Below are 25165 nucleotides of genomic sequence, written 5' to 3' on the forward strand. Positions count from 1 at the left end.
GCGCGCGCCATGGTTCATTGATGCCACCTAGTGAGGTAATAGGATTCTGCCGGTCAGGTGAATGATTCTCCATTAAAAGGTGCTGCCGTTTCTTTTGTTTTCTTGGCTAAGCTTTTACATAAGTTCATCTATCTAAATTATAGTTTTTGTTCTATTTCACTAGTCAAACTTTATTGATTCATGATGACATAATCTCCTGATGATTTATAACATGGATTACATAAGATTTAAACTTGAAATAAAACCACAAAAGAAAACAGAAACAACCCTAAATTTATAGTATAGGAGACGTCATTAAAACAAAGCAGCCGAATCAAACCAAGCAGATTTCGAAACAGAGATTCCATGAGAAAACAATTGCAGGTAATGATGCATCTCTTTTCTCAAAACCCAGACAGTTGTTGCCGTGTTAACATTATGTTTGTAAAATGAAACCTTGTTCATGAAAAACAGTGATTTAATGCCTCTCTCTTTTTTCATAATAAGCAAGGAAGAACGTTCTGTTGTTTTGATCATTATCTTTAAGTTTTTCTTGTTTGTATTTTTACTACGTATTACTTGAAATATAACCATCAGTAAGGTTTAAAGGGTTAACGATACCCATTATGATTTGGTTGTGACTGTTCCTTGTTAACAGTGGCCTGCATAATATGGAGAAACCACAACACAAATGTTTTAAGTCATTGTTTGTGGGACCATTATGAATGTCACCAGTCAAGTTCTGTTTTTTTTTAAGTAGGTAGAGGACATAAAGGGAGGAGGAGTGTAATTCCAAAATCTACATGACTACAGAGCTCAGATCACCTGCTGAGTTTCACACTTGAACACGCATACAACGAACAAGACCATGAAATTGGCTATCCTGATCTGCTTTTCTGTTCTCATTTACTCTAGTAAGTATCAAAATTCTCATGATTTGTGCTACATAAATGAAACGGTAAATTATTATAATTACATTATTCAAATCCATATTGTTATGTAGCCAAAATTGTGTCATTAGTAAACATCTTTGGGTGTTGAAGATGTTAGACACAGTCTTATTTAACTTTTTGCTGTTGACTTTTAAAGTTATTTGCTTTCCTGAATTTGCAAACATGGTAAGGTAACAGCCAATGCCTATGTGTTCAGAGCCAGACTATTTACTAACCCCAGGGTGACCCATTTTGTGACGTTAGAATAGGTCCTTGTCATAGAGATCCATGGTTTCTCTCATAGGACATTGGGAAAAAAAGTCAAGATATCGCTTACTGGGTCAGATCTTTGACAATGTCCATTTAAAAAGGAAAATCTATAAATAAAACCTTATAAAATGTTTGAAACATGAATTGATAAGAAGAGTCTACGAGTCTTCAGACCATCTACCCAGTTTTTTTTTGTGTGTGTACAGAAACTTCAAACATCAAAACATCAAACTTGACAAAAGCACTAGATCTTTTCTAAATTTCTGTAAAACGTTTCTCCCGCAATCGAAGCAACACAAAAAAGGGATTATTCTCGAAATAATCTTAAAAACAGATTTTTTAACAAATATTGTTATGTTGATAACAATCATGAATTTTATTCTGTTGCATCATATGATATGCGTCACATACAAAAGAATTTGTTTCCTTAAGGTCAACTTGCAAACAGACAACTTGTCTAGCAGCATATTTATCAAAACCCCATTTAGATTTTTAACAAGAAAAACATTACTACCTTTCCTGGTTCATTATTCTCATCATTTATTCCAATGTTTTTGTTTTTACAGTGGCAGCGGCAGAGCCCAGACAGGTGAGTTATGGATTTTGTTGCTGTCAATATTACTATTGCTTATTATAATCAAAAATAATGTCAGTAATGTGTTATGAAGTTGGAGTTGAATTTGAGAATCTTTATAATATCTTTATAATAGGCCGTCTGTGACCCAGATAATAATGGAGAGTGTACTCGTGAATACAATCCAGTGTGTGGCGAAGACAACATCACTTACCCTACCGAGTGCATACTGTGCTTTGAGAACAAGTAAGTCAGCTAAATTTAGCTGTTACGTAATTGATGGATAAAATATTTATGCCACGATAAGATGAAGGCAGGGAGTGTGGGAAGATCCAAGGTGGGCCCAGATGTCAGCTTTGAATCATTAACTTATGAACACACCAAGTTTTGCTAAACAGACTGTTGATGGTTTTTATTTTTAATGGAGGAAACTAATATGTATGACCATTATGATTTATAATATATTACCATTATGATATTTAACACTATTCCCAGCAATGCAAACAGCATTTGTGCTGCTTCTAATGGAAGTGTTTTTTTGTTTAGGCGACGTAGCCAGAATATCAGAATAATGCAGGAAGGAGAATGTAAGCCTTTTGAACCTGTTGCACCAGCCGGCGTGCCTTCCCAGTAAGGATATTAAAGCAATGTGACAGCTGAGCATGATGTTCTGTCATAGATTAGCCAGTACATCTCTTTAAGGTTATACACCAATGGAACTTTATCAATACCTACGTGTAATGCGCCATGCAATAAATCAATCAAGCATATCTGTAATTTTGTAATGTAATTATTGATTAAAAACTGTATTTTCAAACATATCACATTTATGTTCAGATTTTTTTACATTCCATGCTGTTGTGAACTTGCTTTCCAAACACAGAGGAAGAGGAGCATAATTAATTAAATTAAAGATGTAGCAATAATGTTTTTTACTATGTAAATACAAAGTATTACAAATCATGGCACCGAGCTGTGCTAAGCTGTTTACTGTTATACTTACATTTCATTATATCTAATATAATATTATAATATATAACATAATACAATATATAATTATTTTCGTATTACATCTGATTGGTTTCTTTGAAATTACATTTTAATGTTCTAGACATCTACATGAGTAGGCTGCATAGTTTTTGGTCAATTTCATGGTGAAAGCATGAAAAACATTTTAAATTGAGTAACCTGACCAAGTCATAATTCAAGGGTCTTTTATTAGTTTTTGATGTTCCAAAAAAAAAACATTCTACACCCGTTGCATTTTAACCACAATAGAATCCACAAGGGCCAGGATCTCCCCAAAGTACCCATCCTGCTCCCCTACATCCTGCTCTGTGAGGACCAGTTCTTTGTACTGCTTTTGCAGTTCAGTAAGTGAAGTGGTCAGTGTGGGGTGCTGCTTAAACTGGCTCTGACACTGAGCCATCATGGCAAGCAGAGCGCGAAGAGCTTTCTCTCTCCAGTCATGCTCGGGAGAAGCTAAAAGTTCAGGCACGAGGCGGCACCACCCCTGCTCTTCCAACACGGGCAAGAGGGAGACATCAGCATATTGCCGTAAACGTTCCTGGTGAGAGGAATCTGGTATAAGGTCCAAGCCCACCTGTGATATCAGCTCCTACAAGACAAAAGTGACTTTTAAGAATGCAGTTAAAACACATGATTCACACTGCAAAATAAAAGAAAATCTAATTAAAGAGTAGTAAAGATATAAAGAGTTGTGTTTCAAAAAAACAAACACTGACTTTCTCGATGATCATATCATAGAGGATTGTGATGATTCTCACACGTAGGGCCTCTGCCCCTGGTGTTTGAAATAATTTGCTAAGCATTTGCACACCACCAAGCTTCAAAAAGTGGCCTTGAGCGAACGGGAAGTGACGCATCAAGGAGGCCACAGCAAACAACACCTGTATCAGATCAAATAATCAGAATTTAGTCATTAGTTTAATAATCTACATTTAGGCTAAAATATAATGTCTATTTAACACTAGCTGTGAACAGCATAATGTCTGTGGTTTTTAATAGTTGTCTTTACCTTTTTCTTAACTGTCATTGGTCGCTGAGTGGCAAGCAATGTCAGCAGCTTCTGTAATGCACCGCCTTCCACAGCATGAACTTGCACAGATGGGTTACTGTAAAAATGTAGATGGTGAGAAAAAATGTCGGATGGATTATGACAGCGTAATTTGCCATTTTGACTGCATTAACAGTAGTCACCTTGAAACGGCAGATCCGAGCACAAAGGCAGCACTCTCCTGGAGACGAATGTCTGTACTGTTTAAAGCATGTATAACCAGTTGCATTCCTCCCATGGACACCAAATTCTGGGCATTATCAACCTGCAAGACAATAAAACAGAAACGTTTAAAAACAGGGTAACCGTTTAAAAAGAGAATAATAAAGGATTTCAAAGATTTTGACAATCAAGGTATTACCTGGTGCACGAGGTACTCCAAGTCAAGAAGAGCAGTGATCTTTTCTTCAGTTGTGCTGTTAGTATTATTGAATTGGTTTAAAAGTCTCCTCATAACTTGAATGTCTGTCTCCATCAGCATGTCCAGTGCTTCCATGTCTTTTTTCAACTCTTCGATAGGGCGAAAATGGGCCCTCACCGCATCTTCTTCCTAGAAGCAAACTTTACAATTAAATATCCTACTAACCCACAAAATAAGTGGTTAGGAATGTATTGAATTGGTCATACCTGTTTAGTGGCTTCAGAATCATCCATTCCTTCTTTAAACTTTTTCAGAGCTTCTTTTAACTCTTGAGCAGTGAATGAAGGGTTATTCGTGTTCATTATTCCTTGCCTGCCACACACAGATAAACAAAAAATAAATGTACAAAATGCTTATGTACAGTAAAACAATGTATCTGCCACATACACTCATTCATTTATTCCATTTCTTTTACTACCACACCCATTTCCATCTGTCCAGTATTTAAGACCCTCCTCTCCCAGCTTGACCTCGTTTAGTCCAGTCTGAAGGTTCAGTCTGACATGAGAGCCTGCTGGAACTGCTTGACCTAAAACATTAAGCATTGAAGTACAAGTCAATAAGGTTTGGCAGAGATCTGTTAATCATTACGATAAGCAACAGTAGTCCTTCACCATAATATTTACTAAAGATAAACAGTCCATGGGAATGTAGCCACCTGGTTTGAGAGTTTGCCACTTGTCTGTGGGTCTAAACACCTCTAGGTCTTCATCATCCGCATTCGGTAACTGTGTCTCTTCACCATCGTTTAGATCATCGGCGCTATCTTTGATGGCCAATGCTGTTGGAGACTGTACAACCAACAACTATAATGTTATTAAAGTTTAACACGCACACAAAATAAATACAAAGGTTTACAACATCCTAATAACGAATCTTACCTTCATATTTTGGGCACATACGAGTTGAAGACTGACGAGGGCCAGGACCAGCCCAAGTGTGCTACTCCTCTTATTTTGCATTGTACGTATAGTCACCATTATATCGGACAGAAAAAGTGGCAAATAATGTGGTAAAACCTAATTCAAGTGTTGTTTAAACACGTCCATTATTTAGAAGAGTCCATCCGAATATTAAAATCCATTATGGAACACATACCGTAAATCGGCTAGTGACGAGGTTACTCATCCTGCCCCATTTATAATATAAACAACGAAATCTTTATTTCATTTTGTTAATAACTACCCGAGTTCAAGCATGTATCATCCAACTATCCACAAGAATCAACTAAAACTGCGTACACTTCCGCCGTTCATCGGATACGTGAACCAATCAAATCAGTGTTTTTGAAGAACGTCATTCCATTTGGACGCGGGGATTGGATAGAAACAGAAACGCCTTTTAAATGGAGCGGAGCTGTCAGTATTTTAGTGGAGCAAGAAATGCTTGAAATTGCATGTCAGGTATACTATTTTGTTCTACACAGCATTGCAAACTGAACATTTGTAAATATCTAACATACATCTGAAAGTAACATTACAGTACTTTATCACAATATTTAATTTGTTTCACTTATTGCTTTTTTATTTTAATTGTTTATTTTTATTTAATTTATTTGTCTGTACTTTCTATCATCATGTCTGTACCTCCGCATTGGAAGTGTCTTCTGACACAAAATCCTTGATTGTGCAAACATGCTTGGCAATAAAGCTCTTTTTGATTTTTAAACAAGCAAATTGGTCAACAAATTAAAACAAACTCTTTTGATAACTCTACAAACCTATATCCCAAATAACCCATGACATAAGACGTGCAAATCTTATATGTTAAGAGCTTGGTTTCACTGAGCTCTTTTTGGTCAGATATTGGTGAAAAAACGATTATAGAGCAAAGACAAATACAAGGATGTACAATACAATAATAAGCATGCTTGCATTAATAATCAGTCTGCATTAATTCAGATGTTTTAATAAATGCTTTAACTTTGTTTATTATATTGCAGAAGTATTGATCAATGTTACTTGTGCTCTAAATCATGTACAGCAGGACAGTTTACAAATGTAATTATGTATTATTGAAAACATCAATGAATGAGATAAAAAAACTTGAATATATTATTTTTCTAACTATACAAAAAATTACTTCTACATTTACAGCGCTACTGTTGAGCGCATTCGCTTGCCATGGTTTTTGCTGAACTAACGTGGATGGGCTGTTGGTACTTTTTCCTCTTCTCAGTTCTCCAGTTCTCCTCTTCACTGCTTGGTGTTTGATCTCCAGCCTTGCTATTGCAGTCACTAACAGGAGACCTACAGGCAAACCATTCAGGGGTTCAAAATACATACCTTTAGTGCTTACAAGTCATAAACGGTTCAAGTTAATGTAACTTTGTTACTACTACCACAGGAGTAATTTTCTAGAAGTTACAACTTCAATATCACTGTCAGAAGAACCGACAGTTAAAATGCAGTGAATTTCATTTCATCTCTTAAAAAATAAACACACACATGTAGCTCCTATATATTAATTTTTTTATTTTTATTTAGATATTTAGATTCAATTTATTGTCATTGCACATGTACAAGGCAACGAAATGTGACCTCTGCATTTAACCCATCCAGAGAGTAGTGAACACACGTACCCCCGGAGCAGTGGGCAGCTATCACTACAGCGCCCGGGGAGCAAGTAGGGGTAAGGTGCCTTGCTCAAGGGCACCTCAGTTGTTACCAGCCAGCCCTGGGAATCGAACCGGCAACCTTCTGGTCATGAGTCCGACTCTCTAACCATTAGGCCACAACTGCCCCATGTAAATGTAATCACTACATTTTAACATCAGGCTACATTTCCCATTGTTTTAACCAACAATGTAGCACACTATTTAACACAGATTTCTTAGTGCAACCATTAGACCCAGATCAAATGAAATTAAATGTCAAAGAAGTTCCTTTGAGCTACAGAATTCCTGAGAGGCAGAGGAAGGGACGGTCGAGGAGCGAGAGTCCTCATAAAACCCAGGAAAAGGAAGATGACAAAGACGGCAAAGTTGACACAGCGCACCAGAAAGGAGTAGGGTTGGCATGCAGAGGCTGGCACTGACCTGGGTGCATCAGGAATGCACACTGGGGGATCCTCACATATTCTGACGGACTTGCTTTCACGAGGGACTACAGGGTTGGGTTCTGTGGTTTGTGCGGGCTGTAACGGGACCACAACTGGCTTCTCAACAGGAGGACTTAAGGTTTTTTCCTCTGTGTTTTCACTCGAACTCTTGCTTGGCTCAATATCCATGGTTACAGTTTCCTCTTTGCTAGATGTCGATTTTTCCTCTGTATTGTCTACTGGAAACTTCTCCCGGCGACGCTTTTGGACTTGCCCTTTATTCACCACTGAGTACACAGAAATATCACATTCAAAACAACAGGTCATCAAAAAATACTCTTATTTATTCACCCTCATGTCTTATGAATATAAAAGGTGACTGAGGCTGTCAGTCCACTTTCAACATTTTGTCAAACATAACCTATTCAGGCATGTGATCAGCCTAGGACAAAAAAGAAGGAAGACCGCACGCACCCTCGCCCAACCCCCCCCCAAAATAGTCTTTAATGTTACTAATTAAATGTTACATGATTAAAAACAGGAAACTGTTTGCCAAAAATTGATATTTTTCACTTAGCAACACAAAAACAAACTATTATAATTTTCCAATTCCGTCTGTTCATGACTGCTTCCCCCTGTCACGCATAAGACGTGGGAAATGTCCTATTGGGAACTTCAACTGTGCTGAAATAGTGGGATCATAACACCTAGTCCTATTAAAGGTGGGGTGTCCGATTTCTCTTAGCCGTTGTTGATGTTCAAATCACCAAAACAAACACAACCCTACCCCCATCTTTTGCTTTCGTCACCGCTTGGCTCGGCTAATGTCCGTCCTGTGCACCTTATTGCGCGGATTGGCTACAAGGTTGTTTTGGTACTCGGCCCGACTCAGTTGTCTAGCGTAATTCCGAAATCGGTTATCCCGCCTTTAAGCGAATCAAATGTTTATTAGATTAACAGTCACCTAAACAATATTTAATAAAATACCACGCGCACATCCCCAACCCCAATCCCGCCACGAATTCAAATAAATCGAATGAATGCAATTTACACGGGTGATCCCAGCGAGGTCAAAAAATACGGAAATCCGTATTTATACGGAAAAATCACATCCCTGCCTATTGTGTGTTTTGTGCTCGACCATGAGCGTGAGTTAAAATGCCAGTATTTCCATCCAGGACAGAATTATTAGTGATGAACAAATTTACACAATAAAACATCAACAACACTGATGAACTGTGTAAAAAACGAACGCACTTTGGAATAAGACTGAAACATTACCATGAGGTGTGTATTTCATCTGGAGTTCCTCAAGCTTGACTTGAAGCTTCATATTGTCACCGTGTCTCTGTTTCAGTGCTTGTTCTGCAACATAAAGTTTCCTCTCCAACTCTAGCACTCTTTGACTTTCCGAGAGAGCCTTCATTCTTGCCATGGATAACTCATCCTTCAGTTTATCTGCATCCTTCCTTTAGACATACATTTCAAGAGTTTCATGTTATTAAACATTACTCATGAAACCTGCCACCAGCACAAAGAAATTATGATAGTACACTCACTTTAAATTTGTAAGTTGCATTTTTAACAGGTCCGTGTAGTAAGTCTCATCCACAAGTTCAGTTTCTTTAACCTGGACAGATGGATGCTGGTCTTTCACGGCCACCTGTTTGAAAAGAGATAGTTGTAATGTCTTTTTAAATCTGTAATTACTTAATATTTGACTTTATACTGTATGATGTAATATGACAACATAAACAACACTGTCAAATTGTACATCTATAGTAATCTTTATAATTATGTTATTATTGCTTTTAAACACTTGAAGTTATAATACCACATATTATTTTAACGTTACTTTCAACCGGTAGAATGGGAGTGAATGGGCGTCGACCTTTTGAAGCTCCAATAAGTGCATCCATCGATCAAAGAAACAAATGCATCGATTCGCTTCAGTTGACCTTTGTTAAACCCATGGAGCCGTGTCGAGCAGTTCTTTGATCGATGGACGCACTTTTTGGAGCTTCAAAAAGTCTACGCCCATTCACTCCCATTCTTCCGCTTGGAAGTAAAATGATTATAACGTGGTATTATAACTTCGACTGCATTATTCTTCAAGAAGAAAGTCATATTCAGTTAGGATGCCTTGAGGGTGAGTAAAACATGTGGAATTTTTGTTTCTTGCCTGAAATATCCCTTTAATTATTTTGATAAACACTATTTTACAAAATAGAAAGTAAATACAAAATGCTATTCTGGTTCTGTCTGATACATAGCAATGTGTATTTTCTGTAATGCTGCTTTGATTCGATATGCATTGTGAAACATGCCATACAAATGAATGTGAAGTTAATTGAATTTAATTGTACACGTACCCTCTCTTTTTCCAGTTCTCGTACTTTTAACATTAGGGTCTCTATCTCATTGTTCTTTTCAGAGAGCATGAACTGCAATCGTTCAAGTTGGGCAGGGTCTGCCCGGTTGCCCTGGAGCTGCATAAGGGTCGCTATCTGCATCTGAAACAGCAAACACAAGGAAAACAGACATGACTTACCTATACAATGCAACAACAAAAAAGAAAGAAATGTCAACACCACAAATTCAGTTACCTTCATGCGGTGCATATGTTGTTTGGTTAGGGCGTGCTGTTTTTGAAGAGACTCGTGCTGTCTTTTCATACTGTTCAGCTGCCTCTCCATCTCCGCTCTCTTGTCTTCTACCTGTGCAAATCGTAACTTTTTGAACCAAAGCTTTTTTGTATACCAACATCTTAACTAAAGAAATCATAGTAATACTTTACAAACCTTTTAGTAACTTTTCTTTTGCATAAAGACAATGCAATAACTGATGTGCATATGCTGCTCCAAACTAACTGTATTTATAGCTTTTTTTTATTAACCCTGCAATAAACAGTACTGTCTTATGGTGTTCTGCATTGATTTCAAAAAGGGTCAAGTGTTATTATTTCCCTAAAAGCATTTAAAGAATAAACAATGCAATGCTTCATGTGGAAACAAGTGTTCCCAAAACTGCTTTACCTCAGAAAACAAGGAATTGCCTTTGCTGTTTGGATCTTGTGCTTGCTGCAACACCTGTTCCAGTTGAATTTGAAGATCCTGGTTGGCTTCACGAGCTTTCTATGGGTTGAACAAAACATTGCTTTGTTTTTGTTATACCATTTTCTTGTATAACATCAATATCAGGCATGATCAACATTTTTTTTAAAGTATGTTTAGATGATCAATGCTTATCGACATGCCTCCAAAGCATTATAGCATGACACTGCCTCTTTCTCTCTCTCTTCCTTCTCCTCTGTGAGTCTCTCCAGTTGCCTCTGAAGGGTGGTATTGGCCAAATTCAGCTGCTCTTCTTTGTATCTCGCCTCCTGAAGCTCCTGTTCCAAAGTTGCCTGAAAACCAAGGTCTCACGTCAGCGCCTTAAATGGATATTTCAGCCACGAAAGATCCCCATGCTTTACTCACCCTCTAGCTTGCGTTATCCCTCTGCTGCGCGTGAACCAGTAAGTTCTGGTGACGAATGTGGCATTTTTTGTTTTGTTTCAATAGGATACCATATCCACAGTGCGGGAGCTTTCGTCACCGTCACTTGCCAGAAAAACAAGCCTCTGGTTCACGCGCAGCAGAGGAATAACGGAAGCTAAACATTATCATTAATAGCATTGTCAATATGCATATTTCTCCTAAACAAACACATCGATTCGCTTTATAAGACCTTTGTTAAGACAACAGAGCCGTGTGGAGCCGTTCTTTGATCGATAGATGCACTTTTTGGAGCTTCAAAAAATTGCCTCCCATTCTACCGCTTGGAAGTAAAAGGATACGTGGTATTATAACTCGGACTGCATTATTCTTCAAGAAGGAAGTTATATTCAGTTAGGTTGCCTCGAGGATGAGTAAGACACGGGGACATTGTTTTCTTGGCTGAAATATCCCTTTCAAAATGCTCACAAACACTCATGTCAGGCAATGCTTCTTTCCACTAAACACTTATGTTCTTATCTCACAGACTTTACCATAGCTGACTCGATGTCCATCTTTTGCACTTGTAGCTCAAGAATCTCAGAAGACATGGTTTCATGTGCACGCTCTGTAAGAACGCGCAGCTCCTCGGTTTTGCTGTGAAGTGCTTCAGATTGCTGGTCCAGCTTGTGTTTCATCTGCTTCTCAGCAAGCTGAGCCTCTTCTAAATCTGTCTTCATCTTCTCCACCTAGAAAAGCATCAGCAATGAAAGGTCAAACAAAATTACCTTCCTTTTGAGGACAATTAGGTAATTCTATAAATGAACAATAATTGTTGTTAACTAAGGAAGACCTTATAGGATAAAGAATGTGAACAAACGTTGTGGCATCAGAAACATACCACTGCTGAAAGAAACAAAAATATGATCTTAACCTTGTTTTTTAAATCACTGAGTTCCAGAGCATGGTTCCTCTCCATCAAAGTTTGCTTCTGCTCCAGTTGATGTTTCTGGTGGCTTTTAACAAGATCAAATTCTGAACGCAGACTCTCCAACATGCGGACCTTCAGCTCAACTTCCCTTTGCAAGGAGTATTTCTCTTGCTCCACGGTCTGCAATTGCAAAACACTGTCAAAATGATATTCTTTCATATTTAAAACAGACAACATTCATTGATCAACAACTGTGAGAAACAACAGGTTGTGGGGCTCTAACCAGTGACTGCCAATACCTCAATGATATTAGACATTTCAATTCGCTGATCCTCCAGTTTGTTGTGAAGATCCATTTTGTCATCCAATAGTTGAAGTCCATACTGACCAGCCCGCTGAAGAGCCTCTTCTCCCGCCTGTACTTTCCGTCGCAACACTTTAATCTCATCTTCTAGATCTGACATCTGACATAAGGAAAAAACAAAGAGGTGTTTATTGTTTACAAATAGTGTATGTGGTCAGCAACGCACGTTTTAATTTTGAATAGCTACTGTAGCATGGAGCTAAAATAGTTGGCTTGTTCTCAGGCAATACACCACCTGCTATAAAGTAACGTTACTTGAATCGCTTTGTATTAATGCATCTAAATGGTTCAATGTAAACTATGAAATGGTGTTATTCGTTTAACGTTAGTCCACTATTATATTACGCTCCGCTAGCCATTCAAACGTCGATTTAAAGCATTGCGTAAACATGTAACATTAACATAAGGGTCGGTTATCACATCTAAATTATAACTGTACAAAATTCATATCCCGATATGTTTACCTTTAGATCAAATAATTGAAAACTCGGTTAATAATATATATATTCTTCAAATGCTGAACTGCTCTAACTGCCTTTCCGATGCAACTTTCAAATGCCTAGTTTGAATTCTGCAGCGATCGTCAACCACATATCGCGAGAAAACACGAGGTTCTGGTAATCGCTTATCACAATGCCGCTAGCGCCTCTTAGTGGAATGATCGCAGTGAAATGGTTCGACGTTTTAAAAGACTTCCACTGAAAGAGCACGTTTGACATCAAATATAACTAATCTAATCCACGTTTGAACATTTTAATGAACATTTCAGTGTGAAAATATGTTCAAATTGTGTATTTACAATCAGGCATTTATTTCGCCTTTCCTACATTATGCATGCAAGTCTATTGTGATAAATAGTATATTCTGTGAAAAGGTAGTGGTTTAAAAATCTGGAAATAAGATGATAATCATAAAGATGTTTATGTCTTTCGAAGGAATTATAAAAAACAAATTTTTTGTTAGCAAAGATTAAAACGTCTATATACCGTATATTGCCACATTCTGCAGTGTGTTGTTTCTACGCAGATACAAATTTGGGAAATAAACCATTAACACATTAAATTTGCTACAAAGATATTTCTCTTAAATAAACAATCATAAAACATCATATAAAGGTGAGGTATAAGGGTATTATCAACAGTTTCAGATTTTTTTTAGGCCTATAGTTCCTATTTCCAGAGCAAAACCATCGTAATAAGAAATTACTTAATTCAGTCACAAACTTGTTTTCCCCATGAGCTCTGAAATAAATTTACCGGGGCATCAAAACATACATTAGGTTAGGTACATTATTCGTAAAATGTCCTAATCCTAAACTCCAAATTGTCTGACTGCTGTACATATTCAGGCAATATACAGTAGGCTATACTGTCTATGGTTTAAATGGACATATATGCTTTTTTCTCTAAAAAAAAATATTTTAAAATTTAGATTTAAATATTGGCAATTGAGGTCATTTAGCTGAGTGGTGGTAATGTCAAGAAGTTATCCTAAACTGTTTTTACTCTAGTCAAAATTGAATTATTTTACAGTAAACAAAGACTAACCCTTACCATATGAGACCTTGCCCATCTATAGGGTCTTTTAATTCACCACATGCACCCACAGCAACTTGAAACCCCGCAACAGTTCTGTCTCACACTTCGATGATGGATGTGTTTAGAATATTTAAAGACAATCTCATTCAGAGCCATCATCCCCACCCATCTGCACTAAGTGTCATCAAATATCTGCGAAGTGCTGGCTCCAGACACTTCATCTGTTATGCAGATCTCACTATCAGTTCCTATTGCTTACCTTTTAAATGAAACTTTTCAATGAAATCCATTACCAAAATAGGCATTCTGCAGAGTTAGAAATTAAATTATGTTCCTGTTTGTGGATACATATAAGGAGATATACAAAAGTCTAAACATGGGAGGCTATGTATGTGTTTTAAGTAAAGGTAAGAGCATGCCATACTTTCAAAATAAAAAGCACTTTAATTTAAAATATTAAAGTGGGAATATATTTAAAAGCATTTCAGGATAGGGCCTGTATCACTTGAGTCAATAAGAACAAAATATAGTTGAAATAGTTTAGCCTATTACATCGTGACCTATAACAAGAATGGATTAAATAAATTAAAATTTTTTAGTGTTTTATTTTCTGATCACTTCATATTGCCCTTACAAGGTCTTTGGAGTTAGAGACATTCTACTTTAGAAGATGCTAGAGTGTTACATTGAAATACTGCCATAGTATAAAGAAAAATAAAACATAAACTGGGTGAATTGATGTCAATTGCAAAGTCAGTTGGTGTTACCCTACCCCCTACCAGAATGAGCTGTAGCTTTAATAGAAAACAGATATTTGTGCATAAATTTACTGTGGTAATTGAATGTATTTGTTCAAATGTTATGCCATAGGCCTATTGCCATTTTCAACCCATCCGCTCCCCATTTTATTGTCATCGTTTTACTAAAGAAAGCATATTAAAATAGAAAATAAATTGAAATCTACTCGACATTTTTTTTAATAAACATATGTGTAAATAAAGGCGGAGTTTCACAAACCCGCTTTATCCGGCGTAGGGCGTGTCTCACAGCCTGAATGAATAATGCGTCATGACGAAAGCCGTTTAAAAAAAGGCCTTTTCTCAGTCGACACAAACAGGCGCGCTAGCGTAGCAAGATGTCAGGACAAGAGCAGCAGCTTTGCAAACTTTTTGTTGGTGGTTTGAACGTTCATACCACCAACGATGGACTCCGCGCTCATTTTGAACAGTACGGGACATTAACGGATTGCGTGGTGGTCCAAAACGACCAACTTCAGCGGTCTCGTTGTTTCGGTTTTGTAACGTACTCCACTGCAGAGGAGGCTGATGCTGCAATGGCCGCTAGGCCACATGTGGTAGACGACAAAGCCGTGGAAGTGAAGAGAGCCGTGGCCCGAGAAGATGCGGGGAGACCCGAAATTCTCGCCAAAGTTAAGAAGATATTTGTTGGGGGCCTGAAAGAGGATATTGAGGGGAGTGATCTCGTCGAGTATTTCTCGCAATATGGCCCAATAGAGAAATCCGAAGTCATCACTGACAAAGACACCGGCAAGAAGCGGGGATTTGGCTTCGTCCACTTTGAAGATAACGACTCGGCCGACAAAGCCGTCGTGCTCAAGTTTCACATGATCAACGGCCATAAGGTGGAGGTGAAAAAAGCTCTAACGAAACAAGAGATTCAAGCGTCTGGTGGAGCCCGTGGCGGCAGGGGCAGAGGAGGAGGAAGAGGCATGGGACGAAATCAAAATGGCTTCGGTGGTGGAAGAGGAGGTTACGGAGGCGGCTACGGCGGGGGATACGGTGGCAATGATAGCGGCTACGGCGGAAGCTATGGAAGCGGAGGCTACGGTGGTGGCTACGGAGGCGGATATGGAGGAGGCTACAATGATCAGATGGGAGGCTATGGTGGAAATGGTTATAGTGACTTTGGCAGCGGATACGGTCAGCAGTCGTCCGGTTACGGGCCCATGAAGGGTGGAAGCACGTATGGTGGCAGAGGCGGAGGAGCCCCATACTCTCGTGGCGGCGGGTCCGGTTACGGCAGAGGCGGCTACGGTGGCTATTAATGGTCACGTGGGTTGGAAGAAAGACTGAAAAACCTGTTCCCTACATTGATCACGTTGTGCAGAATGGCCCATTCACCCGACCATGCACGCGATGGCGGACACTGTGAAAAGCATACCTTAAAGACCTCAATTCTTAACAGGTAGGAAGAAGATTTCTTCCCAGAAACCTGACTTGCTCGACCAGCTTTAGTTGTAGGACGTGTTCTGTTCATTTATGTTCCACGTTAAAGGCGCGAAACAAGTTGGCCTTCACGGTTTTATTTCTTTTAATTTCGTGCAAATTTTCTTAATCTGTTAGCAACCCATTCGTTTTTAGATTAAAACTGGAGATTAATTGTCAATATGTATTTTCTTCTGCATTCTATTAAAAATCGTTGCTTACCAGTGACTGGGGGGAGGGGAATTAACGCATGCGGTTTGTTTCATCCATCCTTTTCCAAAATAGTGTATCATGTTTGGAGGTTTCGTTCAGTCGTGTGGTTTATTTTGTAAAGTAACGCAAACACACTATAAGACACTTAAAGAGTTAAGTTTAACGCTGTGTTGAGCATCTTTATATCCAACATATTCTTGTGTATTGTATAATATGAGCACATCAATATTGTTAAACATTGGTATGCAGTTGTATGTTATTTTTTTTTAAATAAAAGATTCACAGCTTAATTATCCTACCTTCAAAGGCGTTCTGGCTGAAGACAATAATTATTTGGTCTGTGGACACCCATTAGTAAGCATATAAATATATTTATAGAAATGTTTGGTAAATTATAACTCCTGTTCGGGTCTAGTTCTATAGTCTAGCGCTATAGAAATGTTTATATTTACTCTTGATTCCTATATTTAGGAGTTATCCCAGTACTTCGAAATAGCTGTAGCAGTTTGTTTGTACAGGGAACCTGTTCAGTACCTGGGTTCGATTGTGATAGGACTGAAATAACTCATTAGGATATCATCCTGCGATCTAGGTATGTAATCAACTTGTCTTCACTATGTGTTGGTCAAGTACTACATATTTTATTTAATAGATTTATATTTATTCATTAAAATATATTTTTATTGCTTTGTCTATAAGTGAATTGGATCTACTGTATTTACCTCAACTGGTGCGTTATAGGTCTGTGGAACTCCGCGGTTTAGGGCATTTGTCGTGATTTGCCCATTATGGTTTATAGTATTTAATTAACTTTTCTTTTTTTATCTTTTAATCTAAACATTTCTTTTTAAGGTGTTTGGTGACATAAACTAATGTGTGTTCTTTCTTTTTCATGTTCTCCTCCCAGGTGGCCTTGGATGCCTGAATCTACCCATATCTACTGTGGCCATGGAGTTTGGTTATATGCAAGACCCAACAACTAGCTTTTGTTTTAATCTTTTTGGGGGGTCTGGGTGATTATCATGGGATTCTTAATAAACCCATAAACAGACTTTTGTTTTAAACTGCTATTTAATATCTGTAGATATGTGTGTTTTAAATAAAAAAATGTAATTAGCATGAGCCTTTTTTTTTACTATTGAATACGACTGTGGACTTGTGCATTATGTTTTTAACATTGTATTAGGGGCTAGTCTCCCCAAAATGAGGATTTTAATTTAATCACCATCCTTCCATACAAACTTGTATGACTTTGTTCTGCAGAACAAAAATATATTTTGAAGAACATTAACAACAAAACAAAACTGTTCTACATTGACTTCGTATGGATGCGAAACCACTGGGAAAATCAATATATCTTTGTGTTCCAAAGAAGAACGAATAACACACAGGTTTTGAATTGCATGAGTGTTAATAAATAGTGACAGAATTTTTATTTTGGAGTGAAGTATACTTTTAATGAGCATTTGTTGTTTATTGAATGGTTGGTGAGGGTAAAAAGTTTAGAGATGGGTAACTTTATTATTCGTTTGTATTCATACATGCACTGATGCATGGCACTGTGTAAAGTGGCAAAATTTGTATGTTTGTCAACTCTAAAATATGAGATAATGTAATGGAGAAAGGCCATATATATAGTTACTAAATAATGTTGCAACTTGCAAGTAAAGTCTTAAAGGGATACTTCACCCGAAAATAAAAATTCTGTCATTTATTCACCTTGGAGTTCCCCCCATTGACTACCATAGTAGGAAAAAATACAATGGTAGTCAAAAGTGCCGCAGAACTGTTTGCTGTCCTACATTCTTCAAAATGTCGTCTTTTGTGTATTTTTCCTACTATGGGAGTTAATGGGGGGGGGCAAGTTCTTAATATTACTAAACATTATAATGCTTTAAATCTAGACGTTATTTCCAGGTTTGAAATGGGAAATAGCCTAAATCCGAGGTGTCTAGAGGTAAACTATACTAAATTACACACTTTTAAAATATACGTTTAAAAACATATAGGTTACAGCTTTTTCAGCTGCATTCACAAAATTGTTTTGACCCTATGATTGAAATTTCATTTCATTTCTCAATGCAAAGCGTGAGGTGATAGGACGAAGTAGAATAAAGCGCGCAACCAATCAGAGTCGACAGCGTATCCGTTGACGCACACAAAAAGAAACGCCCCCGCCATTTCAAGCATTGATTTTTTTCTTTCGCTGTGTGTGTTCATAGTCGGTACGTCTGTCGTAAGATAATGACTAACCAGCTTTGTAAACTGTTTGTTGGCGGCCTGAATGTCCAAACAACCGACGAAGGTTTGCGGCAACATTTTGAACAGTATGGGCGCTTAACCGACTGCGTGGTGGTAATGAACCAGCCGCTGCAGCGATCTCGTTGCTTCGGCTTTGTAACGTACTCGAGTGCAGAGGAAGCTGACGCCGCCATGGCCGCCAGGCCACATGTCGTGGATGGAAACAACGTGGATCTGAAGAGAGCGGTGGCGCGGGAAGACGCCGGCAAGCCAGAGGCGTTGGCCAAGGTCAAGAAAATATTTATAGGGGGGTTGAAAGACGACCTCGAGGAAGAACACATCCACGAGTATTTCTCCCAGTTCGGTGCCATCGAGAAGACTCAGGTCATTACTGACAAAGACACCGGGAAAAAGCGAGGCTTCGGCTTCGTTTATTTCGAGGACAATGACTCTGCCGATAAGGCCGTCGTAATGAAGTTCCACACGATCAACGAACACAAAGTCGAGGTTAAGAAGGCGCTCACCAAACAGGAGATGCAAGCCTCCGGTGGTCGCGGCGGGAGGGGAGGAATGGGCGGCCGAGGAATGGGCCGACCTCAAGGCGGTTACGGCGGCGGAAGAGGCGGTTACTATGGCGACTACGGCTATCAGAACGGTGGATACGGCAACAGCGGTAACTACGAAAGCCAAAGCAGCTACGGAGGAAGTTATGGCGATCAGATGGCCGGCGGATACGGCAACGGTAATGGGTACAGTGACTTCGGCGAGGATTACGGGCAACAGGCCTCAGATTACGGTGCTGTGAAAAGTGGCTATTATTCCGGCAGGAGCGCTGGGCCATACCCACGTGGAGGAGGAGCAGGTGGTGGATATGGAAGAGGTGGCTATGGTGGATATTAAATCGCCAATGTGACGCTTAAGTTGTATGGTGTGGGTTTTTTAAGTGCAAAACTATTGGACAAACAACTGGACTTTCAAAATGAACTGTTTGGTCGGGGTTCTGGGTTTATATTTAGATTACCGAGAGACTTTATTTACACCGACCTTGTTGCTGTTCGATGCCAGCCAAGACGTGATCGGTTTTGCTTTTGTTTGTTCAAAATTTAAATGGGCCTGCTTACCCCGATCTGGCCAGTGCAGCATCACGGAGTCTTCGTTATGGGCTATATGTTTATTGTCTGGCCTTCTTTTGATAAGACAACTCAGGGGTGATAATGAAATTTAAGCAGCTCAGATTTCCCCCATGACCTCTTAACTGTTAAATTGCTTTATTTTAAACGTAATTTAATGTTTTAACGTTATTACACGTTCAATCTGTTTTAGTCTATTCATTTGTTAAATCAAGCCTTTAACCATTAAAATGATTTTTCATAACCCCTTTCTCTGTTGAATTATTTACTTTATTCTTGATTCTAGCTGACTGATAGGATGTGAATTTTAGGAAGTGGATTATGCTTTGTCTGTAGGATGCATCAATGGCAAACATTTGCTTAAAACGACTTTATTCTATTCTCTTGGCACATTAACAAAATCACATGGTGTATTAAAGCTTTCTTAAACTAATATTGGTCTTTCTAGTTTTATCTAAACATTCTGAAAAGAACTAAGAATTGAAGGTAATGTTGACTTAATAACCTGGCCAATACACTGCTTTGTTGCTAGGCTAGTTTTCAGGCTTTGTTCTTGCATGATTGGACTACAACTACTCTATTCTTCCAGGGTTTGAAACTACAACAAATGCTGCCACCACAGTGCTAGTTCATCCAAAAATGAAAATTCTGTTCATTAATCACCCCCTTACAATTTCAAGCCTGTATGACTATCCGAGAACACAAAATACATTTTTGAAGAATCTTGTTCACAGAACAGTGATGGCACCCATTTACTTGCGTTTATTTTGTGTCCATACAGAAGAAAATGAGTGCTGCTGCTGTTCGATTAACAAAAATGTTCAAAATGTGTTCTCTAGAAGAAAGTCAAACAGCCATGCGACAAAAGGGAGAGTAAATGACAATTTTCATTTTTGGGTGGACTAGCACTTTAAGACACCTGAAGATGTTTTTTTTACTTCGATAAGTTTTAGTGCATCTTACATAAATAAAAAAATCTCCAGAATTAAAAATAAAAGATGTTAATATTGATATGTACATAAAATGTTCATTAAAATGTATTCTAGAAAATGTCAAGGTTCTCAAAGAGTGAACTGCACAAATACCGTTCATAAGTTTGATATATGGAGCAAGCACTACTACCCACTTATATTAAATCAAACTCTCTGAATCCATCCTTCAAGAAATGTTGTTAAACCCATCTATAACCCCATTCCAACCAAAGAATAATACCATAATGCATACCTAAGTCCTGTGAGACAATTGAGCGATATAACCACCATATTGTGTTTTAACCAGTGGCAATAACACCTGACCTTAAGGACAAAACAAAAGCAGTTATGGTTTCTGTAATGTAGATTTCCCAAAAATAGATTTTTATTGTTAAGAGTGGTACACTGTTTGTTGTGGTCCTTGATTAGCGCAATGTAACTAGCTCCTCTGAGGATGTGGGGTGAATGGCAACGGTTCTGTCAAAATCTGCTTTAGTTGCTCCCATGTTAACGGCCACAGCAAAACCTTGAAGCATCTCATCACAACCAAAACCTTGCATATGAAGACCAACCACCTAAAAAAAGAAAATGGATAAATGACTTGTCAACTTGCATTCTGTTTTTGAGTACTTTACTGTTATGCTCTCACCTTTTCATCTTTGCCTGCACACACTAACTTCATGACGCACTGAGTCTTTCGAGTGGTGATGGCATAATACATCGGGGTGAAGGATGTGGTAAAAACCTTCACATTGTCCTTTCCCCAGCTTTTAATGGCTTCATCTGTAACAAGGTTTTCCATATCCCGTGTCATAACTGCTTAAATTTTAAAATCTTAAAATACTCTTATCTAAAATATAAAAGGCCAAGACATATGCTCACCTTCAGTTAGCCCCACTGTTCCGATAGGTGGGTGGCTGAACACAACAGTTGGGATGTTCTTATAATCAACTTTGGAGTCTGCTTGGCTCTCAAACAGTCGATGAGCAAGCTTTCTGCCAGCAGCAATAGCGACTATCCATACAAACATGAAATAATGGTAATAAAGGTACATTTTAATATTACTATAATAAGATAAATAAGCATTACTTTTAAGAGATGCTATTTAATGAAAATAGGTAAGGACAACTGTTCGAACAACTGGTTAAATGAATGAATGGTTTATAGATGAGATTAATGATTAGCATTTGTTCTGACCAGTGAAGCAACTAGCAATGATGTAGGGTAAAGCATTAAAATCAAACAATTTAATTTACACAATCTGATAGAATATGCAATATGCATCATGATGCCATTAAACTTATGAATTTATTTTATCTACGATTTATGTGTGCATGCAGTTGCTACTGAATCTCTTATACATTTAACTATTTTCTATAATAAATCATTTTGTTTTTACAGCATTAGAGGAATCTCCATACCAGGTGTAAGAAGAGCTTTCCCACAAACATCTCCAACAGCGTAGATGCCTGAACGAGTGGTGTTCTGGAACTCATCCACCACAATGTGTCCCCTCTCATCAAGCTTCACACCCTGAAAAAGAACATATAATCAGTAAGCTATTAGTTGACAAGACAAATCAGTATTATCCAATGTCGCTACAGGGGTTAAGAGGAATTATAGCTTTTGCCTTTGACGGCCTCAGTGGCATGCAACTCAATATCATAAATAATAATACTCACTATTACTGACTCACTACAAATTTGCAAAAAGCAAAAACAGCATGCAGAGAAATGCATTTATAATGGAACTCAAATTGAAATCCATTTTTACTATTTGACTGAGGTTGAGGCCAGCGGTGTTGGGCTCCCTGCCAATAGCCCAGAGCAGACAGTCCACCTCATGAATGGAGTCAAACTTCTCCTGAGCATCCTTGTTGTCAGGATCCTTTGTTACCAGCGTAACAGTGAGTCCTTTATCAGTCTTCTGCACTGACTTTACCTACAAACAATATCAGTTCATAAACTTTACAAAATGTGAAAATCAGCCAAACAAACCATCACATACTACATTACCTAATACTAGTTACCTGAGTATTTTTCCGTAAGTCAATACCATGATTTTGCAATTCTTTGGTGCAATTTGAGCTTATCAAGGCATCGAAGTTCCTTAAAACCTTGAAAAGAAAGAACATAGTGTATCGCTTAATTTAGGATAGTCATGACTGTCTTTTGGTGAGCATACAAAATAGGGATTTTACCCCGCCTTGTCGAATGATGATAGACGTTTTGGACCCCAGAGTGGAAAGGATGCCAGCCATCTCCACTGCAATATACCCAGCTCCAACTATGACACTACGTCTGAATAAGGATACAAGGATTGATCATTTTATAAAATAGAAAAACGTAATATTAGTAAAGAAAACTGTCTCACTAAATTCACTAAAATGAATCAGCGATCAATCAACACTTACTTAGGGCAGGACTCAAGTTCAAAGAATCCATCGCTGGTCATACCAAAACCGGCTCCTGCAATAAGTTTACAGGAATGTTTGGTCTTAATAAAGCAACTTACAATGAAGTACACAAATCATTATTCATTGTAAAGACAGAATGCTGATGAGACAGAGGCAGAAAAAAAGACTAATTTTGAAAAATACCTGGCACATCATCCTCACTGACAGTGGACGGGTAGCCACCAGTGGCTATTAGGATATGAGGCGCAGTGTATGTCTTTCCATTGCATTCAATGGTGGGTTCAGGGTCATCAGTGAACCTTGCATAGCCATGAATGCTCTCAATCTTGCCCTGTGTGCAAACACCAACAGTTTCTCATTTATCACAATAAAAGGTCTATAAACATCTGAAAAGATCAAATTAAAATGTATTTCCCACAATATACCATTTTTAAGAAAAAGCTTCATTTGCTACACAAATGCTTTATATTTTACTTTTTATTTATCTTCCAGATTTAAGTAAAACAAACCTACCTTGTCAAGATTATTCTGGTAAATCTGATTGAGGCGACTAACATAGGCATCCCGTTTTCGTTTAATAAGCCTGAAAAAACAACCAATAAGTGACTTTTAGTCCAATAGTTTAGCATTGTCATCTCGAGTCATTAAAAATCCTGACAGCTGAACTCTCCTCCACTGTAAAAACCCTGCTGTCACACCTTAGATCTTTGTGTGTTTAACAAATAAAACACACTACCCCAATGGGGAAGCAAGCCTGCAATGATTCAGAACAAGTAGGAACTTGACCATCTCCAACTGTCATGAGATTAAAAACTTTTTATGAAACACACTATCACATCGTTTTTAAAGGAACAGTATCATCTACATATCCAACCTATTTTACAAATCACTGCCCAAAAACTAAACAAAATCCTTAAGAAATAACAAGTGGCATCTTACTGCCAGCTGAAATGTGCCTTTGCTCCTTCAAAGCCGTAGTCTTCATGATCATGGAGATACTCTGCATGGGTGGAGGCATTCCACATAACCTGGAAATAATGCAAAAGACAACTTTGTAGTAAACATTACTCTATTAATATGAACAAGAACAACCTATTCATATTAGGAATATATTCAATATTGCAGTGATGTAGGTATATAAAAATACCTTTTTAGGAACGCAACCAACATTTACCTGCATAAGACAGAAGTTTACTGCATTAGTTAGTATATCACTGGAAAAACAACTACCCCCACAACATTATGCAGAAATACATCAAACCAAAAAGCACCTAATCTGGATGCTTCCCAGAGCATCCCTGTGCAAAGAACAGATCTAACGTACATGGCTGTAAGATAAATGTGAAGCTGCAATAGCAAAATGGTCTCTACTCACGCAGGTACCTCCGAGTTTATGACTTTCGATCACGGCAGCCGTGGCACCAAGTTCAGCTGCCCGCCGCGCACCGGCCAGCCCTCCTGATCCTCCGCCTAACACCAGAAAATCATAACGCGTGACGGATTCAGACGCCATGCTCCGGCTGAAGTGTCTATGTGAAGAAGACAGCGATCGCCCAAGAGAGAGAAAAGACACTCGCAGTCGAGTCAACGGGTTTAATATCTCCATAACCAGGAAGCCAACACCCCGGTCAACGCTGCAGTTGAACTAATGGGAGGGACGTGAAAGCCCGTGCTTAGTCATTGTGAATTGACACAATAGTGTGCAAATTCCCAGAAGCCATTTAGGACAATAGTAGTAATTTATGTTTATTACTGTCCTTTAATGTCAATCCTGCTTCCAATCCCGAGTGCTGAACCTACTTTGAAAATCTATTTTTCCTACTTTTAAAAACTACAAAATAACCAAGGTTTTGCTACAGGAACTATAGATAAACTGTTGTGGTAAAACCATCGTAACTACCAATGTAAACACCATAGTTTTACCATGATATGTGTAATAAAAATATAGTAGTACCAATAGTAATATATCCACCAAAATAACTGGTTAGCACAATTTTATTATATTAAAAGCATGGTTAATTTTACTAACGGTCTCCATATGATGAGCTATTAACAAAATATTTAGTATGATAATTAATCTCTGATGAACATGCACTCACCAATCAAAATCTGCCGCTTACTTGTATCAGAAACCTTTTGCATTTACATTTAAAACGTAACATAAACACAATGTGTAGTTAATTAGAATTGAAATGTTTAACTATAAACTTTGCGGCTCTGTTATGACTATGGTGGCCATCTTCGTTGTTTATATTGTAGACGGTGGATAGTGTGAAGTCGGAATGAAAACGCTGAGCTAAACTGAGCATGCGCATTGCGCAACCCCACGTGCCGCCAAGTGGTGCTCTGCAGCGAGTACCACTTGTTA

General features: G+C 38.2%; 6 protein-coding genes across 11 annotated transcripts; 3 read left to right on the forward strand and 3 right to left on the reverse strand.

The window, feature by feature from the left end:
• Window positions 1-757: 757 nt before the first annotated feature.
• Window positions 758-2576, forward strand: si:ch211-195b11.3 (uncharacterized protein LOC100334344 homolog). Its single transcript, XM_057349033.1, has 4 exons — window positions 758-893; window positions 1748-1770; window positions 1892-2001; window positions 2302-2576. Exons 1-4 carry the CDS (start codon window positions 848-850, stop codon window positions 2387-2389), a joined length of 267 nt encoding a protein of 88 aa, XP_057205016.1. The 5' UTR covers window positions 758-847; the 3' UTR covers window positions 2390-2576.
• A 376-nt stretch (window positions 2577-2952) lies between these two features.
• Window positions 2953-5503, reverse strand: sil1 (SIL1 nucleotide exchange factor). The gene is made up of 9 exons (XM_057349028.1): window positions 5135-5503; window positions 4912-5044; window positions 4677-4782; window positions 4460-4565; window positions 4194-4382; window positions 3976-4097; window positions 3794-3890; window positions 3501-3665; window positions 2953-3373 (listed from the first exon to the last, which is right to left on the reverse strand). The coding sequence occupies exons 1-9, from the start codon at window positions 5231-5233 to the stop codon at window positions 3005-3007; spliced, it is 1386 nt and encodes a 461-aa protein (XP_057205011.1). The 5' UTR covers window positions 5234-5503; the 3' UTR covers window positions 2953-3004.
• A 630-nt stretch (window positions 5504-6133) lies between these two features.
• spdl1 (spindle apparatus coiled-coil protein 1) lies at window positions 6134-14704 on the reverse strand. Of its 2 annotated transcripts, none has more exons than XM_057348944.1 (12): window positions 14619-14704; window positions 11999-12163; window positions 11703-11879; window positions 11323-11517; window positions 10549-10698; window positions 10328-10426; window positions 9899-10009; window positions 9665-9805; window positions 8852-8955; window positions 8574-8761; window positions 7291-7579; window positions 6134-6502 (listed from the first exon to the last, which is right to left on the reverse strand). In XM_057348944.1, exons 2-12 carry the CDS (start codon window positions 12161-12163, stop codon window positions 6352-6354), a joined length of 1770 nt encoding a protein of 589 aa, XP_057204927.1. In that variant the 5' UTR covers window positions 14619-14704; the 3' UTR covers window positions 6134-6351. The 2 variants fall into 2 exon arrangements, with proteins under 2 accessions (XP_057204927.1, XP_057204926.1); XM_057348943.1 differs by lacking the exon at window positions 14619-14704 and adding an exon at window positions 12528-12638.
• On the forward strand, window positions 14677-17164 carry hnrnpa0b (heterogeneous nuclear ribonucleoprotein A0b). 3 transcript variants are annotated; one of them, XR_008964127.1, is made up of 3 exons: window positions 14677-15806; window positions 16558-16631; window positions 16947-17164. XR_008964127.1 is itself a non-coding variant. In XM_057348956.1 (1 exon), the coding sequence occupies exon 1, from the start codon at window positions 14737-14739 to the stop codon at window positions 15664-15666; it is 930 nt and encodes a 309-aa protein (XP_057204939.1). In that variant the 5' UTR covers window positions 14677-14736; the 3' UTR covers window positions 15667-16347. The 3 variants fall into 3 exon arrangements, 1 of the variants encoding a protein (XP_057204939.1); XR_008964126.1 differs by lacking the exon at window positions 16558-16631 and having other exon boundaries at window positions 16947-17163; XM_057348956.1 differs by lacking the exons at window positions 16558-16631; window positions 16947-17164 and having other exon boundaries at window positions 14677-16347.
• Window positions 17165-18224: 1060 nt separating this feature from the next.
• Window positions 18225-19654, forward strand: hnrnpa0l (heterogeneous nuclear ribonucleoprotein A0, like). The gene has a single exon (XM_057348957.1). The coding sequence runs from the start codon at window positions 18284-18286 to the stop codon at window positions 19178-19180; it is 897 nt and encodes a 298-aa protein (XP_057204940.1). The 5' UTR covers window positions 18225-18283; the 3' UTR covers window positions 19181-19654.
• Window positions 19655-19770: 116 nt separating this feature from the next.
• Window positions 19771-25067, reverse strand: gsr (glutathione reductase). Of its 3 annotated transcripts, none has more exons than XM_057348946.1 (14): window positions 24897-25067; window positions 24173-24326; window positions 23945-23971; window positions 23737-23825; window positions 23311-23380; window positions 22981-23128; window positions 22795-22849; window positions 22582-22681; window positions 22411-22497; window positions 22155-22322; window positions 21803-21914; window positions 21264-21395; window positions 21031-21164; window positions 19771-20956 (listed from the first exon to the last, which is right to left on the reverse strand). In XM_057348946.1, the coding sequence occupies exons 2-14, from the start codon at window positions 24308-24310 to the stop codon at window positions 20807-20809; spliced, it is 1410 nt and encodes a 469-aa protein (XP_057204929.1). In that variant the 5' UTR covers window positions 24311-24326; window positions 24897-25067; the 3' UTR covers window positions 19771-20806. The 3 variants fall into 3 exon arrangements, with proteins under 3 accessions (XP_057204929.1, XP_057204928.1, XP_057204930.1); XM_057348945.1 differs by having other exon boundaries at window positions 24173-24442; XM_057348947.1 differs by lacking the exon at window positions 24897-25067 and having other exon boundaries at window positions 24181-24275.
• Window positions 25068-25165: the final 98 nt, after the last annotated feature.

The sequence above is a fragment of the Triplophysa rosa genome, linkage group LG13 (genome assembly GCF_024868665.1).
Source record: "Triplophysa rosa linkage group LG13, Trosa_1v2, whole genome shotgun sequence".
NCBI classification, from domain to species: Eukaryota; Metazoa; Chordata; class Actinopteri; order Cypriniformes; family Nemacheilidae; genus Triplophysa; species Triplophysa rosa.